We start from the raw sequence: 17,066 nt of genomic DNA, 5'->3' as shown, positions 1-17,066 counted from the left end.
ATCACTCGCACTTGCGAAAGCCAAATGCCAGTCGCCAGATATATCTGGCAAGAAGGACTGACGAAAATGTAGTACGTACAGCTGGCAATTGTCGGTGGTAGAGATTTTGGGGCGGGGCGCGGAAGGACGGGTTGAGGTCGGAGATGACTAAGGCAGGAAATTCTAGAAGATACGCAGAGAGATGGGAAGATATAAAAGGCAGGACTGCGCACTCCGAAGAGGTCAAATTAAATTCAACTAGTAGCACAGAATGACACGACTCGCATGGATAATGGTGTCGAGCAGGGAGGGAGGTGTAGTGGAGAGAAAGTTGGCTGGCGATAGAAGGATGGCGAGCGAACGATGGGAGGCGAATGGAGGCGGGCAAGAACGGCTCTCGGCTCTCCGGGCAGTGGGCTGATAGCGCGAGACTCTATGAGCGGCTAGCCTCAAGGAAGGAGCGTTGCAGGCAGCAAGGCCGCAAACTTTACAATAGGACTAAGTCCGTCCGTTAAAAGCGGCGCGAGGAGGGTCTGTAATGCTGAGTTGGCCAATCAGCAGTCTGCGATGTGTCGTGGCTGCTCTGGCGGCTTCCATTCTCGGCCATCTGCTTATAAATCCAGAAATCGGTCGCTGATTGTCTCGCAGCCAATCAACGCATTCCCTGCCGAAAATAGCTCAGTGCTTACTAACATGCACTAGAATTGACCAATGGGGGCCGCCCAATCGCTACGTGCTCTCAGTCTCAGAGCATTTGCTGGAACGGGCATCGTTCGTATTCATATTGGTCAATCTGATTATGATGACTCACAGGCAACCATGTCAACTCCGTTACTCCTTGACCATAACCACATCCCCGGGAATAGCAAATCAAACAAGCTCAAATCCATCTCGTGTTTCTGCAGCCAGGATAATACCCTAGTTGACGACTTCCTGATGACCACACTTGCGAAAGCAGGCGGTGTCAACTACGTACGTAAATGCCCCATGGAAATGCATAGCAAGGTTCGATCAGAAGAAGCCACAGCCGTTGATCTGGGGTTGATCATTGTTTGCATAGTTTGCACTGTTTGCTTGCTGACAGCTACATGATGCATTGCTGATCCAACCCAGATTAAGCCGTAGCGTACCAAGAATTTAGGGCAATGCAAACACAGCCCTACTAACTACCTCACGACTACAGTATTGTTTTTCGCCTTCCCTCATACCCTTTATCAGCTGTATTCTGCCATGCTTATAGATTAAACCTTTAGTTTCAGAGCATTGGTTATACAAGGTAAGCTGTTGAGCGAACCCACCAAGACATATCGTCTGCTACACTGTTCGAACCCAATCGAGTAGGACTTACCTGTTGTAACTCAATTTAACCACTCTGAGTTCACTAGCCAGACCGCCTTGTCTTCATCTCCAAGCCTACATTGGTCCATTGAGCAGTAAACTGAATCTACTATGTATGTAGTATGTACACTTGTTTACAAACCCGGTGCGCGTTGCTACTCACTTCGATTGTTTGTGAACATGCAAGACCACGGTTTGCCGGAACATAAATATCCCGGCCTGACAAGAATGCTTGGCAAAGTTGCCGGAGCTCTGACCTCTTATGACTCCCCCGTATGGAAATTAGGTGTATACAATATCAACATCGTTGTTGAGCTATAATGCAAACCTCCAGTTCTCTGGAAAGTGGCCCGCAGCCATTAGCCAAAAGGGGGAGGCCTACGACAAGCTGTACCGAGTGTTACCGGCGAAAGCAGAAGGTTCTTTGTCCCGGAGTTTCTCTGCGTCCCAAGTCCCCGCTGAGAACTAACAACAGCTAAAATCCAGTGTGATCGGAAAAAACCCTGTAACCATTGTTCTGCTCGCCAAGTCGCCGACAGATGCGTTTACGAAAGATCCCAATCGTAGGTGATTCGAGAATGTTGTCTTTGTGTTTCTGTTTCTAATGATTCTAGTCCACAACCGATGAGCTCTAGTCTCATACCAGACGAGTGGGAATCAGAAAATCATCTCTCCCAGGCTGATGAGCCAGCCAATTTCCTCCCTCATGGTAAGGAAAGTTTTCACCCCTTCAGTCAGCTTGGATACTCGTCAGTTGCTGGAAGCAACTCCGTCGTGGAACTAGAACGGGTCATGCCCTGTACTGGGCTTCCTACGCCACCGTCCCAGCCTTGTACCGAGGCCTTATTACTTATTTCCCATTTACCTCCTAAGAATATAATAGATGAGCTTACTGCCACATTTTTTACGGATGTAAACTGGCATTATTCCATCGTGGAGGCGTTCTACTTCAATGAATTGCTCGTACGCTGGTACGGCACTGAAACAAGCCATATTTCGTATATTAGCTCATATGAGTTCTCTCAAGAGTTGAGATACTTTCCAAGTCTCTTGTTTGAGGTTGTTGCGCTATCTTTACAGTTTCTACCACCAGGCGCGCCTGCGTGGAAGTTTTTGGGAGACGAGACAAATCTCTCGCAAAAATATAGCGACATCGGCGTCAAGCTTTTGGAAGTATTGGGGGGCGAAGGCACAGCCCTGACTGCCATCCAAGCAATTCTCTTAAGGGCATCTTGGTTGAAGAATCTTGGCCGAGGAATTGACGCTTGGCGGTCTTTGGGAAACGCGATTAGGTATGGCATGCGTATCGAGTCCTCTAGATTAAGGATTCTGACACGTTGACAGACTATCTCAAGAACTTGGCCTCCATCGGCAACAGGTCTATCATCAGTCAAGCTCAGATAGTGTTGAGAAGTCATTGGGCTCTTTCTGGTATAATGAGTATAAGAAGCGCGTGTGGATTAACCTATACTCATGGGACAGGTACGGTCTACCTGAGTTTGAGCTGGTCCTGCTTTCTGTCTAACCGAATAGTCTCATGGCTCTGATCCTTGGTCGACCAATGATGATTAGCAATTTTGATTGTGATACGCAACTTCCGATCGACTGTGATATTCCTGATAGCCCTTCCAAGACTGTTCCAATGACAATATCAAATAACTTGAGGAATCGTCCGACCTCTTTTTCAGCATCCCTTTTCAGGTACTTCATATCTACCAACGTTCACCGAATACGTGAATGGAGGCTAGACACCCCACATCCCAAGGATTACTCTATGGTGGGAGTTTTGCATCAGGAAGTTCTATCGATTTTGGATGGTACGAAACCAGTTCTTCGACAACAAAATCCTGACACTTCCTGGGATTCGCAGTACGCATATCTTCCCCAACAGCGTGAGGAACTTTTGACCATTGTGTACACTTTCCTCACGGCATTACATCGCCCCCATATCAGTGCACATGTGCAAAGCCTAAGAGCTGTTTTACAGTCAGGTATCGTTGTGTTGGACTCTCAACAAAGACTTTTCGATCTAACAAGAACACACGATTATATGCTATGCAACCTTTCATTCTACACAGTGGATGCCGCTATTCTGCTTTTAGTGGTCTGTGCACTCTATCCACAGCAATTGCTTGAGGACACGGCCAATATCCACCGTGTGCTCCAACAGGCTATACTGCGATTGTCCAAGATGGCACCAGTGAATCCTACAGCAAATTCGGGCCTGGACGTTATTCAGCGTTGCTATCGAAGACTTCAAGAATCATCTACATCCTCTCTCCCGGCTGATGCGACACCAGCGCATTCTGCTTCCGCAGGAATTCAGCTGCAAGATATCTGGGGAGCACGGAGCCATGAGCAACTGAATTTTCAGGACTGGGTGCCAGCCCAATCATGTTCTTCTCCTGGTAACCTTACCCAGAACTTATCAATAAGGGACGGGTCTGCAACGACACACTACTACGACGAATCATACTGGCTTCACCAAATAGATGACATCTACTCTGCTGCTAATTATCCCTCGGACATTGACGCAATACTGGAGACAGGCCTAGATTGAGCCAGGTGATACAAAGGCTTCAACGTAGTCGTTTATTGGCGCTAAGAAAAATAACAAAACTGCACAATATGCAAATTTGATTACGAAGCTGGCAGTGTATGACAAGCCGGCATATATGGCAATGCAAGTACTCAAATTGGGTCTGACGATGCCCTCCTGTCAGATTCGTTATACGGGAGATGAAGTTAATCTTTTTTCATTAAGCAAATCCAAGGTTTTGGCCCACAATTTTGCTTCCATTTCTGGACTGTTTGCCCATTCCGCATAGCCGGGGCCATGCCGCTGTGAGGGATCGGCCGGTGGTGCGATTTGACAGTCATCCAAGTATTTCCCCCCCCCCAGTGCCTTCCAGTTCCCTTGCCACTGCCCCCCAAACAGTGGTAGCGGCACCTTGTTCGGGGCTCTTCCAATAGTTCGTTAGGAACTCGTTTGTCTCCCAGTCAGCTTTTTCTTCGACCGATATGTGGCGGAGAAGCTCTGTAGCTATGGCACCAGGATGCAAACTGAAAGCATGAAGGCCCTGGGTACCATATCGTCTCTCAATTTCGTTCGCCATCCAGATGTTGGCGGTTTTGCTCTGACCATAGGCTTTCCAAGGCTCATACTCTCCTTTCAGTGTGAGATTGCCAAAGTGAACGGAGGAGATACGGTGAGCACTAGACGCAACGATGATGACTCGGGAATTGAAAGCCGGAGTTGACGAGGACAGGAGGCAAGGTTTTAGAAGATGAAAGAGCTGAAAGTGTGCTAGATGATTTGTTCCAAACTGGGTTTCAATTCCGTCTGTCGTCCGACCTTCCGGACATGCCATCACGCCGGTATTCGCAATCAGGACGTTCAGACTACTAGACGTTGAGTTGAATTCCTCGGCACATGCACGTACAGATGCCAGAGAATTCAAGTCAAGGTACAAAAGATGGACCCGAGTGCTTGCCACTATATCAATTAATGCAGACTTTGCCTTCTCCAAGTCATGAGCAGTAAGATATAGTGTTGCTCCAGCATGATATAATGCTCGCGCGGTCTCTATGCCCAAACAGACGAGCAACCTGTGATTAGAATCACTTTGCCAATCAAGTCATTTTCACGGCCTGTGTCTTTCACGATTTGAAGCGCGGTGGGACGCGTATCTCCAGGGCCCTTTGGCGACTGGTGGACTTTGGCGTACTTGGAATCCATGCTAACAAATGAGAGGTAGTTTGGTGAGATGAGACTTTCGCAGGAGTGCAGCTTGAAGGTATAGAGTAACATGTCACATCGCCGTAATTAATATGGCTTTATATCTTTGCCTCCGCGGGTCAAATTAGCCTCCGATAGAGATTGTGATTTTTTTAGGGGTTCGGAGAGGGTTCATGTCAGCAAAGTCGGCTCTAGGGATTATCACTGGTATTGAGGCCCAATTCGAAAGCTGACAAGTGGCAGCTTCCTACATTATCGCGGCTATAATTTTCCTTTTCATCTGCGACCCAGCTTAACAAGGTAAACTAAATCCTCCTTACATTGATTCTACTTTGTAGACTTTTCATCAAATAATTCCCTTGGCGGCTCTTCGGAAAATGATCTGCAAATTTCGGGAAAAGATGGGGTCGCTGTGGGGAATGCTTCGTTGGGATTGGACCCGTGAAATACCACAGAACTTAGGCTCCAAAAACTTCATAGCAATTTTGATGATTTATAACAATCAAGCCGTTATGTCCGGTGTTTGAAACAGAGTAGACTTTATGGCCGTGGTGTAATCTCTTATTTCCGAAATAGAATACACTGTCAGCCCTGAACAGCTTCAGCTGCGACCGAAAGGGTTTCGGAAAAATCAGTAATTCACTACGTCATGGACTCCTGGGTTTTGTTACTATGTAGCTATACATATTAAAGTCAATTGAAGGATAAAAAGGGCCGATCTCGACCAAACCCGACATCTATTCTACGCAATCTATATCCAAGAACCCGTTACTACTCCTGGTGTTCTTTATCTTCACAATGTCTGCTCCAACGAAAGTCACCTTCCCATCCTTCATGCTGCAGATCAGCGGCGAGCTCTACGCTCCCGTTGCTGGCGCCCCCAACCGCAATGGCGCTGCTGTTGTGATCAGCCACCCCATGACCGGTGTTAAAGAACAAACCGCTGCAGACCATGCCCGGCTTCTATCCAAAGCCGGGTTCTACGCCCTTACGTTTGACGCCGGTTATCAGGGCGAAAGCACTGGACAGCCACGTGGGCTAGAAGATCCACATCAGAGAGTCGAGGATAATAAGGCTGCTGTGAGCTACTTGAGCACGTTGAAGGGCAAAGTCGATCCCGGCCGGATTGGTGTGCTCGGTATCTGCGCCTCAGGTGGTTATACATCCTATGCTGCGCAGTCTGACAGCCGTATCAAGGCACTTGCTACCGTGAGTGCCGCTTGCGTTGGTCGTATGACCCGCAATGGAGGTCTACACAAGGAGAACAACAAGGAAGTCCCTGAAGCCATCGCTGGTGCACTTCAGGCAGCCGGCCAGTGGCGGACGAGTGTGGCCAACAACCCCAACATTGAAGCCCCGCCTATGTTCAGCAGTGATATCTCTCAAATTCCGGAGGACGCAGACTCCTTCTTCAAAGAAGCCGCCTCATATTACGGATCCAAGCGGGGAAACCATCCCCGTTCAGACCAGAAAGTTCCACCATCTAGCTACGATCTCATGATCGGCTATGACTCATTTAACCTCCAACACCTGATCTCCCCACGGCCATTATTGATGGTCGCTGGATCCAAGGCCGAGACTCTTCACTACAGTGAGAACGCTGTTGCTGCAGCCCGTGAACCCAAGGAACTGTTCGTCGTCGAAGGGAAGAACCATTTTGACCTCTATGATGACCTTACAGTGTCTGGTCCGAAACTTGTAGAGTTTTTCGGAAAGAATCTTTAAGGGGGATGCTAAGATTTGAGAAGGCATGAAAGGCAATTTGAATTGTGACTTTTAGATGCCCATAAGTTCGTGATCATGGCTCTGTCTTGACATGTAATCGAGGAGATCGTACTCAATAAATAGGAGGAAATATTGTTATTACTGTGATGGTGCTCTTACTAGTATTCCGGACATTCCCAACCGGGGCCTGTAAATGTAGAACGGCAGAATAGGAATGAGAAAACAGTGAAAAAGTAGCCAGGATGTTGTTGAGTTTGCAATACCTACTAGATACTCTCGCACCTACAAGATCAGACAAGCGATGTGTGTAGAAGAGCGCACTGGTTTTGCAAACAGCTGTACCTCGACAAAGCTTCAAAACGGCTAGTCGCGTTGGGTTAGGGTTAAACTTATCACTATCCATTTAGTTGATGGACCCACATCAGCGCGCGGCCTAACACTGTCCAATTAATTTTCATGCGCTACCTTGCTCCACGTGATCTGCGTTGCTCGTTCTTTGCAGTCGGAGAATCGTCGTCAGCAAAGAAGTAATCCCCGCTTCTACTCTGCATTCTTCACTACGTACACACAGTTATAGCTAGCTTTACATTCGCCGTAAGCCTACGCGACTCTCTCTTTCTGGAAAACCCTCGCGCATCATCTCACAAAATCGTTCACACCAAATGGCTTCCGATGTGGCGGCCCTCGAGGCAGAGGTTAAAGAATTCAAATTACAGGTGAGGTAGCGCGTACCCGTCTTGATAAAACAACAATCTGACTTGGATAGCTCGAAACTGTTCAATCGAGCTTGCAGGTAGATCCCGATAATGCGGAGCTTCAGAGCCTCAAGGCTGAATTAGAAGAATTCATTGGCTTGACAGAAGCATCGATCGCCGAACTCAAACCTGCTACACCTACACCTGCACCACAACCACCCACAAAAGAGAAATGGTCTAGAGAAAGCCATCCCGCCTTTCAGTCTGGTTATCGCAAAGCCACGGATTCTGCCCCGCCCGACGAACCTGCCGCTCCTATCTCATTCTCCGTCAACGATAGCGTACTCGCGCGGTGGAAATCTGGAGATGGGTCATATTACCCTGCACGAATAACTTCAATTACTGGATCTTCCAGTAATCCGGTGTATATCGTTTCATTCAAGTCGTATGGCACGACAGAGACACTATCGGCGAGAGATATCAAGCCTATTTCAAGTGGAGCTGATTCGCGGAAACGCAAAGCTGATGGAACGCCAGGCACACCTTCATCGCAGTCATCCACGCCGCAACATACGGGTATCATCTCAGCGGCTGCTGATATAAATCCCACTCTTGCCGACCAGGCTCGCAATGAGCCTAGCAAAGTTAGCGATGGACCGGCACGGCCGAATAAGGTACCGCGAAAAGTGAAGGCTAACAAAGAGCTTGAGGCGGGGAAATCGAAATGGCAAGATTTTACTAGCAAGTCAAAATTTGGAAAGACAGCGAAGAAGGAGAGCATGTTTCGCACACCAGAAGGTGTCAACGCTAGAGGTATGCATTCGCTCAAGTTTCTCATAGATTTTTGCTGGGGCTGACACTTCACGTATAGTGGGCTTTGTTGGCTCCGGCCAAGCGATGCGAAAGGACCCGACGCGTAGCCGTCATATTTACCAGCAGGGCGAAGAAGAGGGCTACTGAACTTGATGTGCGATGGGCGTGCAGGGATGACTATTTTTACAGTTATCATTACTCCAGAGCGATTCTTTCTTTCATGTTATGTTCTGCTATTTCTGGTTGATCTCATGGCTGACTATGGTGTTAGTGGCGCAGGCGTGTTCATAGTTGATCAATATGAAGTTTGTGCATGATTGGGTGTCATCCGTCTCCAATTTGAACGTTGGGCGATATTGATGAGCATCATGTTGAAGTTCGTTCAGCAATGGTCGATACTCGTAGGTCGGGTGTTTTTTGTATGACGGTTCGTAGTGTGCTTATGCCATAGCATATCGCAGTCGAGTCGGCAAGTCTCTATCCTCAGGCGCTCCATTCCGGACTTGAAATGGGTGACCTGAAAAGAGGCCGACCCTCTCACAGCCAACATCTACTTTTATGTCCCTCAATCAATATCGTTATTCTCCGACAGTATAAATTTATCCCTCGCCTTCCGTCTAGATTCCTGACACATATCTTCCCTGTAATCTGTCTGCGGGCCTCGAACCTTCTCTCCATTCCTGGACCCGACAGCAGTACCCCCATTATTAGCCCCTTTACTCTCCACCTCTTTGCTGGGCTCGAATAGATATCCCAGCTTCAGCTCCCTTATCATCCATCGATAGACAACACCATTGTCATCATTGTAGTGTTGCACCGGGCGCCAAAAGATGGTATTCAGAATCGATTTGGAGTAGGTTTTGAAAAGGGGGAGGAGTTCATCCGGGAAGGCATTGAGGAGGGCATTGAGGGTGTAGATATTGTCGAGTTGGTCCATTACGGTGAGTAGCAGCTCGAGGGGGAGGTTCAGGAGGKGATTTGCTGTGGTTGCGGAGTTTGGTTCGGAGCTCATGGTTGTGCTTTTTTTTTGGTCCGTGAATTTTGTTAGGTAGGTAGGTATACGTTGATGGCCGGTTTGGTGTCTGGCATGGCTGGCCAGACTGGTATTAGATGGCGCTCCATTTGTACGGGATTGGTGTTGAGAATTGGCTGTACATTGTCTGGAAGTGAAAGGGACGAATCTAGGTTGAGGAGGTTTTTAGGGACAAAGTTGATGATCTTCGCCGGCGGGACTGAAGAACAGCCCCAACGCGCGGGCCTCATTGGCCCAAAGCTACTTGCATTGTCTGATCTTTGGACTCGGACTGTTTCACTCCTGTCTGGTTTCAAACACTTTGAAGTGACTTGAGTTTAGACTATGTCTTGGGACTCAAAGAAAGTAAGCATACACAAGAAGCCTGGAAACATTCTTCTCTCAATGGAATAGCGGGTATACATTGAACTCGCGAAACAACAACGAAGTGAAATAAGACACGGAACAATCACAACAAACATTCGATGCAGTCGTAGGTATATTCAATCATCCAGCTTCTCAACAATACAAGCAGTTCCATAAGCACAAATCTGCGAAAACCCGCCCATATCAACAACGTCAAATCTCATCGCCACCAACGCGTTTCCGCCGCGGGACATACACTCCCCCACCATCCGCTCCACGGCCTCGTTGCGAGCTGTGTACAGCAACTTCGTGAAGATACGGATTTCTCCGCCGACTATTGAGCGCGCGACACCGCCTAGACCGGCGCCCCAGTTGCGTGAGCGCACCGTTAGGCCGTAGACTGTGCCGAGGACTTTGGTGACTTTGTAGCCGGGGATGTCGTTCATGGTGCTTGTTATGACGCCGTGGGTGTCGGTGAAGCAGGCGAACATTTCATTTTCGGGAACGGACGCATTGCTGTTGTGCTTGTTGCCGCCGGCCATTTTGTATCAATTGTTTGGAGTTGCAATTGGGGTAATATTGTGTTGAGTCTCTGCGGTATGGAAGATGTGATTTCTTCAGGATGAAGCTTGCAAGTTCTTTGACGGCCGACCTATATACTCTAATGGCCAAGGCAGTGTTGAGGGAATATATACCTCTTCAGTGAACGAAAAATCACTCATTTGCGCCTTGTAAACTTAAACTACGAGATGAGGCTTATAGGGGGGATCGATCAGACATCGTATTTACGCAGCTCTTATTGGAGGCCGTGTCCTCAGAGTGTGCCCCGATTTGCCGGAAACGGTAATTTGGGGACTCGAGCCAAGAATTTTGTACCAGTGATCAGGTGGTGATTAGCAAATTGCGTTGCCTGATATATACTATGTATGGGTAAATCAAATTTCTGAAGTCTCCAAAACACAAAATAATCGATGGAGAGATCCGTGATAAAGTTACATTCACGCTCTTGTAGCTTCCCGACTAGAAATATACTCCTGACGCTCAAGAGCCCACTGAGGACTCACAACAGACAGAGGCGACGGCTGCTCCGTGCCGCGTATCCAAATACCAGGGTCGATTGTGCGAATCTTTGCCCCGCGAGGGAGTTGTAATGTATCTTCCTCTGGGAGATCTTCTGACTCCAATTGCTTCAGTATCTCCAGTTCGTTGGAATCAGCTGAATTACGCAGCAATTCCCAGAACTCCTGATCTGACACAGTCCATAGAACTTCCTCCTTAACAGCCCCTCGTCTGACTACGTCTCCAATCAGCTGGCCAGTCCTCTGGTATAAATTGACATGGGCTCTGTTCGACCAAACATCCCTATCCGTCGCCACATATGCCCTTGACAGGATCAAAGCTAGATGCTTGTCCTCTAGAACGAGCAGCCTGCGTGTAGCCGATGCGTCTGGAAATGCCTTTAAAGTAGCAAAGATCTGTTGCGCATCGTCTAGAGCAAGTTTTCCAAGCGCTGTGGCATCTCGCAGCGCATAGTCAAGCCTATCAGCACAGAGATGAGGTGATGGCATCTCTACCAACGGATAGAGATCCTCGTTGAAAGCCTTCAGATCTCCAAATCCATGCCTCGTAAGAATTTCCGGCAGTGGTGTGGTCTTGATATATCGTTCTTTATGAACTTCGTGGAAGCTCGTTCCACTTTCATCACCCGGCGGGTTTTTAAGTGCCCAGTCAACGACATGGCTAAGCACTGTATGACTGATATCGTGAAGAAGGGCTGCCACTTGCTCTTCGAGGCTAGCACCGACTTTGCGGACCAGAAGGAATGCGCCTACAGAATGCTCGAAACGGGTTACTCTAGGAGTGAAGCCTAATAATGCTGTAACTCCATATTGACAGATACCTGTGAGTCGGAGGACAGTAGGTGAACGGAGTAGCTCGACCAATATGGGCTCGGAAATTATGTGGTCGCCGTACAGTTGGTCTCGAATGAGAATTGTGGTTTCAGACACCGATTCGAGGGTCTGAAAAACCCCCACGTTGAGTGATGTAACCGGCGACAGCATCTTTATGCTGTAAGATATATCAGCTACCATAAACAAATTTCGGATGACATATGAGTAGTATATCGTTAGCTCAGTCACTTCGCTGAAGATATATGAACGAATATTAGTTGATGGTAGATAAAAACCAACGGATGTCATTTGGGACCAATCAATTTAGGCAGCAGTGCATTAGTTGACGCAATTTCAACAACGAAATGATGTTTTCCAACCTGCCTTATTCAAAAGTCTAGCATCTTTTCCGAACTTTATATGAGCACCAAACTTCGCACCCATCATTGAGTCGTTACCTATGATAGCTACGATTGTTTGATTGAGAACCTCATGAGTATCTTGATTACCTATGATCTAAAGTGAATGCAGCTAGTACACAGCCAATCGAGATGATCCTTTAGTTCACTCATACTAGACCAAGGTACATTTGGAGGTTCTGAGGTCTGGTCGACATTTGTTTCGTTTCATCAAGAGAAAACAACCTTCATCAAGTCATACCAGATGGAAGGAAGGAATAGTAGGCATATGGACCAAACATGCTGGCACATCGGATATCGGCACGCTTGCCCCGTGTTTCCCGTACGACAGCTCGAAGAATGCATCACTTGAAGCATGGGAGCAGTAGGGCATTCCTTCCTATGCTCGGATCATACAACCATGTGGTAGTTGTCCATTTTACAATCCATCACATATGCCTTCTCAGCCACGAAATGTCAAACCTCGACGTTGAATTCGATAGTTTGCGAAACTCAGTTTCGGCATGTTGTACCTTGAATGTGGCTGTTTGCACAAATGAAGGGATATCATACGTGAGAGGTCTGAAATTTGGGCTAGATACAATGCCTGTCAGAAATAAGAATTGAGTCGGTGGTAGGTCCACATTCCATGGCCAATATTGCTATGATACGTAGTACCGTGCTGGGTCTGTTGTATTTCTACCTAGGTAGGGCCCGCATTCCACTTAGAACCCTAACTCTATAGACACTTCATCGACGATTGTCCAGTGGAGGGTGGAAGTAAACAATCCCGCTTCCCCGGTCAAAGATATAAACGTGTTGGTAGTTCCACCTGTCTGTCGCCAGAGATCATCTTTGTATTGTCATTGCCATCAACCTTGTTTATTATTCTCCTCCCCATACCGCTCGTGAACCGAATAGAAGTTCCAGTGCTTCAAGTCGTGAGTTATTCCTAATACATCAAATAGTTGACAGAACAGATCTAGGCTATTATCGGAAATTTATCATTCGACATGTACACCAAGGCACCCTCGACTTTGTTGTTGGCGCTGCTCGCGCTTTTGTTGGTTGGTGTCAATGCTTTACCAAGGGTATGTTTGTAACTTCCTTCCTTCGATTACAAGTGCTCAATGAACTATTACACAGGTCTTACACGCAAATGTCACACCTACACCAACTACAACACTACCATCAGCTTCATTCAGCATGCAAGCAAGCAGTCAAGTGCCGAGCTCAATGGCTGTTCAGACCCCTGAGACACAATCAACACTACCTGGCATCCCCGATGCCCCCATGGCCGAATTTGAGGATGGCAGCGAAACAGAGGCGAATTTGACGGCGTCTTCAACGACACCTAGTCCTTCTGCTAGTGCGACGTCGTTAGCCTCGAGCCTGTCTTTGTTGGCGAGTATGACTAGCTGGTTGTCGTCGCTTACGTCGTCGCTTGCGGGATTATATGGATTGGCGTAGGGGCTTTCGAACACTGTGTGAAAAATCCGGATCTGATTTACTCAATACGAAGGCTGTTTAGGGAAATTGAAGTGGCCATAGAGGGTCATACAGAAATATTGGAGGTCATTGTTCTGAAGCGTTTCACCAAATCATGTTTGTTATACCTCCGCCTGTATTTATCACCAATACCCATCGAACACAATGTCTATCAGCGAATCGGAAAAGTTATCACATCTTACCTTCATTTCTTATGTTAATCACTCAATATGAGCTGCCACTTTGCCAGCGGAGGGTTATTCCGAGAGTCAAAATGACATCACGTCACTCTATAAGTAAAAAAATGAGTCAATTTTACTCAAGTAATCTTCTCTTATTCTTAATAGCACAAAAAACCTAGTAAATAGCATCAGGCCTCTTACTTTACTGCAACATGTCGCGAAACATCTGCGTCAGTACAGCCGAGGGCAACACCGGCTTCCTCATCGCAAAACTCCTCCTAACCGACCCCAAGTTCAGAAAGAACGTTGATCGAGTTACAGCGTTGGCCATAAACACACAATCCCCATATGTGCAGGAGCTCGAAAAACTCGGCGCAGTGGTCGCTCAACACAGACCCGGTCGTGTCAGCGATACTACTCAAGCTCTGCGATATACAGAAGCGGATACGCTAATGCTCATCCCGCCAGCACACGTAGACAAGATTGACATTACTTTGGAGATCCTGGAAGCTGCTAAGAGGGTCAACATTGGTAGTGTTTGTCTGCTCAGTGCAGCGGGTTGCGATATGGCGGATAGAGATGCGCAGCCGAGATTGAGGGAGTTCATTGAGTTGGAAGTGGCGCTGATGAAGATGAAGGGTGATCCAAGTACCCGAACGGGATATTCCAACTGTATTATCAGGTCTGTAACCGCGTTTGAGTGAATCCGTTGTATCAAATCTTTTAAAAAATGCATGCTTATGAGAATAGACCAGGTTTCTATGCAGAGAATCTTCTGCTGTATACACCCCAAGCTCAAGCTGAAGGGCTACTTCCCATTCCCATTGGGAGGGATCATCAATTCCCTCCCATTGCTCTAAAAGTAATTTTGACTGTCAACATCGAGATTAGAAGCTAATGTGGTCTAGGATGTTGCCGAGTTGGCTGCTCATGTCCTTACCAGCAAAGGCAAACATGGCTTTAGCGATAGGCATCGCGGCCAACTCATGACCATGACGGGTGAGTTGTCGTCTCTGGAAGCATTAAATTCAAAGGCTGATCAAATTCAATAGGACCCATGTTAGTCACTGGTGATGAATTAGCTGAGATAGCTAGCAAGACACTTGGTGTCAAGTTAGTCTTCGATGATGTTTCAGGGTATGTACCACTGCTTTACCCCCTGACACGATACTAAGCAACATGTCATAAAGCAACGAGGCCCGCCGTCTTCTCCGCTTTCAGACTACCCATGACGAAGCCGAAAGACAGTATCTGCTCGAATATTACTCTCTCGTTCGCGAAGGGAAGACCAACTACATCTCCACTAATTGCTTTCATGATGTTACGGGCTCGCATCCAATTGAGCCGCCCCAATTTTTCGACATTTACAAAGATCAGTTCATGCCGAAGATGGCTTTGCAGAAGGTTGAATCTGACGGTGCATAAGACGGCTCCAGGGATGTCTTCCAAATCGGTTCGACATTCAATTATGTATGTATCCATGGATGGTTGATAATAGGGCCCGTTGGTTACTTCTAAGAAGACTTTAGTAGTGGTAGTATGTGTGCTACTTGATCGCGAGATCATATTCATGATGTAGTCCCTAACCTTAACAAGGTTTTTGGTCAATACATTTGACAGCTAGACTCATGGTAGCAGCAGGAAAGGGCAATTCATAACCGCCTTACACAGATGTGAATTCTTTCCCCTGTAACCTACGTAGTCGATTAGTAAAGCTGTACTCTGAATAAAATTCAGGTTCACAAGAGTATGAATATTTCAGTCTAGTAGAAGAATGATCAAATACTTCAAATTGCATAGATGTCTATGTCTTCTAGATTACCTACAATCCTAACGTAGAGCTATAGAGCTTATTCCTCTGTACACGATCACGAAGCTTTAAGACCGAGATCTCCAAGCTCCCCGTTGTATATCGCGTACTCAAATCTCTCAAAGGCTGCCCTGGAAACACTATCTCCAGGTGGTAGCAACTGACTACCGTAGAAGAAAGCAACGCCCGTCTCACGGTCTATCACCCACATCAAGTTGGGCAGGCCACCCCAGGACATGCTCCCAGATTTTCTGCCATTAAGCCAACCTTTCTCTGAAATCTGGCCACCAACAGAGTAGTTCATTTCATATTGTGGGATGAGTTGCTTTGTTGCTTCGGAGCCTGCTTTGCTTTCCCGAAAGGACTTATAACCTGCAGCTCTGTTCTCACGCAGTGATGCAGTCCCATCAGGAGTCAGGCATGGAGCGAAGAGATCGTCCATTGTAGATGGCTTGAGTAGTGTACCGTCATTCTTCAGGATCGATATCAGAAGCTTCGCATAATCCGCTGGACAGGAAAAGAGCCCACCACCACCCTGGTCATCGCTGGCGTTGTCAGGAAAGAATCGTGTTGGGCTGGGACCAATAGTTCCCTCGGCAGATCTCATTGACATGTCCGCGCGCCTAGATATGATATCTGGTCGTTCTTGGAGCCTAAACGTTGTTGCCTCCATCCCAAGCGGTTTCCAGATGTTTTCTTCCATGAATGAGCCTAGCGTTTTGTTGGTCACACGCTCGATCATCTGACCGGCCCAATCGAGGCCGACCCCATAAGTCCAGGCGCTGCCTGGCTCATGGAGTAGTGGAAAGATATATGACTCAGTCTGTATAAAGATGACTTTTTCTTAGTAAAAATCCTTGAAATGTTGAAAAGTAGAACGAATATACGTCGGATGCATACAATACGCTTTTCGCCAATTGGCGGTATATTTGCATACTTGCAGTAGCGCATCAGTTCAGGCTGTGCAAAGCCATAGCCCAGACCGGTCTGATGCGTGAGTAGCATTCTGAGCGTGAGTTTGTTTTTGGCGTCTTTGAGAATGGGCTTTCCCGAATCATCCTCGAATCCGACAAGGATTTGCGGGTTTTTCCACTCGGGCAAAATACTAGAGACGTCTTCGTCCAAATTGAGAAGCCCTCTCTCTACGCACTGCATAGAGGCAATGGCTGTCATAAGTTTCGTGCATGATGCTATCCACATTGTCGTGTCCGGAGTGAGAGGCTTAGTCGACAGCTCTGAGGCAGGATCCAGCGACATTGAGCCGAAACTCTTGGAATACGTGATTCCTAGACATTTTAAGTGGTTAGCATTCGACTTGTCTACTTGGAAGCAACAGACATTGCATGGTCCGAGTTTGTATGTAGATCACTCTGGAGCAAGTCCGCACGCACCATCCTTATTCGCGACTATCAGGACAGCGCCTGGAATTTTTTGATCGGAGCCCGAGGCTGTGGCCCGCTGCATGTATTCTTCAATAGTATCCATTTTGGTCAACGAATATTCCAAGTCTATCGACCGTTGCTTTTGTATACATGTCTGTGAGCCGCGACTTCTGGCGGCTAACAGGACCATCGCCCCTCATCCCCTCATACCTCGGTTATTAACAAGGAGGAGTCGCATATATGAACG

General features: G+C 47.3%; 8 protein-coding genes across 8 annotated transcripts; 4 read left to right on the top strand and 4 right to left on the bottom strand.

The window, feature by feature from the left end:
* Positions 1-5,854: 5,854 nt before the first annotated feature.
* Positions 5,855-6,781, top strand: BHQ10_002536 (uncharacterized protein; the record flags this gene model as incomplete). The annotated part of the gene is made up of 1 exon (XM_040874693.1): positions 5,855-6,781. The coding sequence occupies one exon, from the start codon at positions 5,855-5,857 to the stop codon at positions 6,779-6,781; it is 927 nt and encodes a 308-aa protein (XP_040731041.1).
* Positions 6,782-7,443: 662 nt separating this feature from the next.
* BHQ10_002535 (uncharacterized protein) lies at positions 7,444-8,436 on the top strand (the record flags this gene model as incomplete). The annotated part of the gene is made up of 3 exons (XM_040874692.1): positions 7,444-7,497; positions 7,548-8,289; positions 8,348-8,436. 3 exons carry the CDS (start codon positions 7,444-7,446, stop codon positions 8,434-8,436), a joined length of 885 nt encoding a protein of 294 aa, XP_040731040.1.
* A 418-nt stretch (positions 8,437-8,854) lies between these two features.
* On the bottom strand, positions 8,855-9,301 carry BHQ10_002534 (uncharacterized protein; the record flags this gene model as incomplete). Its single annotated transcript, XM_040874691.1, has 1 exon — positions 8,855-9,301. One exon carries the CDS (start codon positions 9,299-9,301, stop codon positions 8,855-8,857), a length of 447 nt encoding a protein of 148 aa, XP_040731039.1.
* Positions 9,302-9,804: 503 nt separating this feature from the next.
* Positions 9,805-10,209, bottom strand: BHQ10_002533 (uncharacterized protein; the record flags this gene model as incomplete). Its single annotated transcript, XM_040874690.1, has 1 exon — positions 9,805-10,209. One exon carries the CDS (start codon positions 10,207-10,209, stop codon positions 9,805-9,807), a length of 405 nt encoding a protein of 134 aa, XP_040731038.1.
* Positions 10,210-10,665: 456 nt separating this feature from the next.
* BHQ10_002532 (uncharacterized protein) lies at positions 10,666-11,730 on the bottom strand (the record flags this gene model as incomplete). The annotated part of the gene is made up of 1 exon (XM_040874689.1): positions 10,666-11,730. The coding sequence occupies one exon, from the start codon at positions 11,728-11,730 to the stop codon at positions 10,666-10,668; it is 1,065 nt and encodes a 354-aa protein (XP_040731037.1).
* Positions 11,731-12,970: 1,240 nt separating this feature from the next.
* Positions 12,971-13,427, top strand: BHQ10_002531 (uncharacterized protein; the record flags this gene model as incomplete). The annotated part of the gene is made up of 2 exons (XM_040874688.1): positions 12,971-13,048; positions 13,104-13,427. 2 exons carry the CDS (start codon positions 12,971-12,973, stop codon positions 13,425-13,427), a joined length of 402 nt encoding a protein of 133 aa, XP_040731036.1.
* A 412-nt stretch (positions 13,428-13,839) lies between these two features.
* On the top strand, positions 13,840-15,052 carry BHQ10_002530 (uncharacterized protein; the record flags this gene model as incomplete). The annotated part of the gene is made up of 5 exons (XM_040874687.1): positions 13,840-14,309; positions 14,378-14,489; positions 14,536-14,626; positions 14,680-14,764; positions 14,818-15,052. 5 exons carry the CDS (start codon positions 13,840-13,842, stop codon positions 15,050-15,052), a joined length of 993 nt encoding a protein of 330 aa, XP_040731035.1.
* A 443-nt stretch (positions 15,053-15,495) lies between these two features.
* Positions 15,496-16,922, bottom strand: BHQ10_002529 (uncharacterized protein; the record flags this gene model as incomplete). Its single annotated transcript, XM_040874685.1, has 3 exons — positions 15,496-16,223; positions 16,325-16,723; positions 16,829-16,922. 3 exons carry the CDS (start codon positions 16,920-16,922, stop codon positions 15,496-15,498), a joined length of 1,221 nt encoding a protein of 406 aa, XP_040731034.1.
* Between the last annotated feature and the right edge of the window lie 144 nt (positions 16,923-17,066).

The sequence above is a fragment of the Talaromyces amestolkiae genome (genome assembly GCF_001896365.1).
Source record: "Talaromyces amestolkiae strain CIB chromosome Unknown scaffold3.1, whole genome shotgun sequence".
Lineage (NCBI taxonomy): Eukaryota > Fungi > Ascomycota > Eurotiomycetes > Eurotiales > Trichocomaceae > Talaromyces > Talaromyces amestolkiae.
This window is presented reverse-complemented; position numbering and strand designations above follow the sequence as displayed.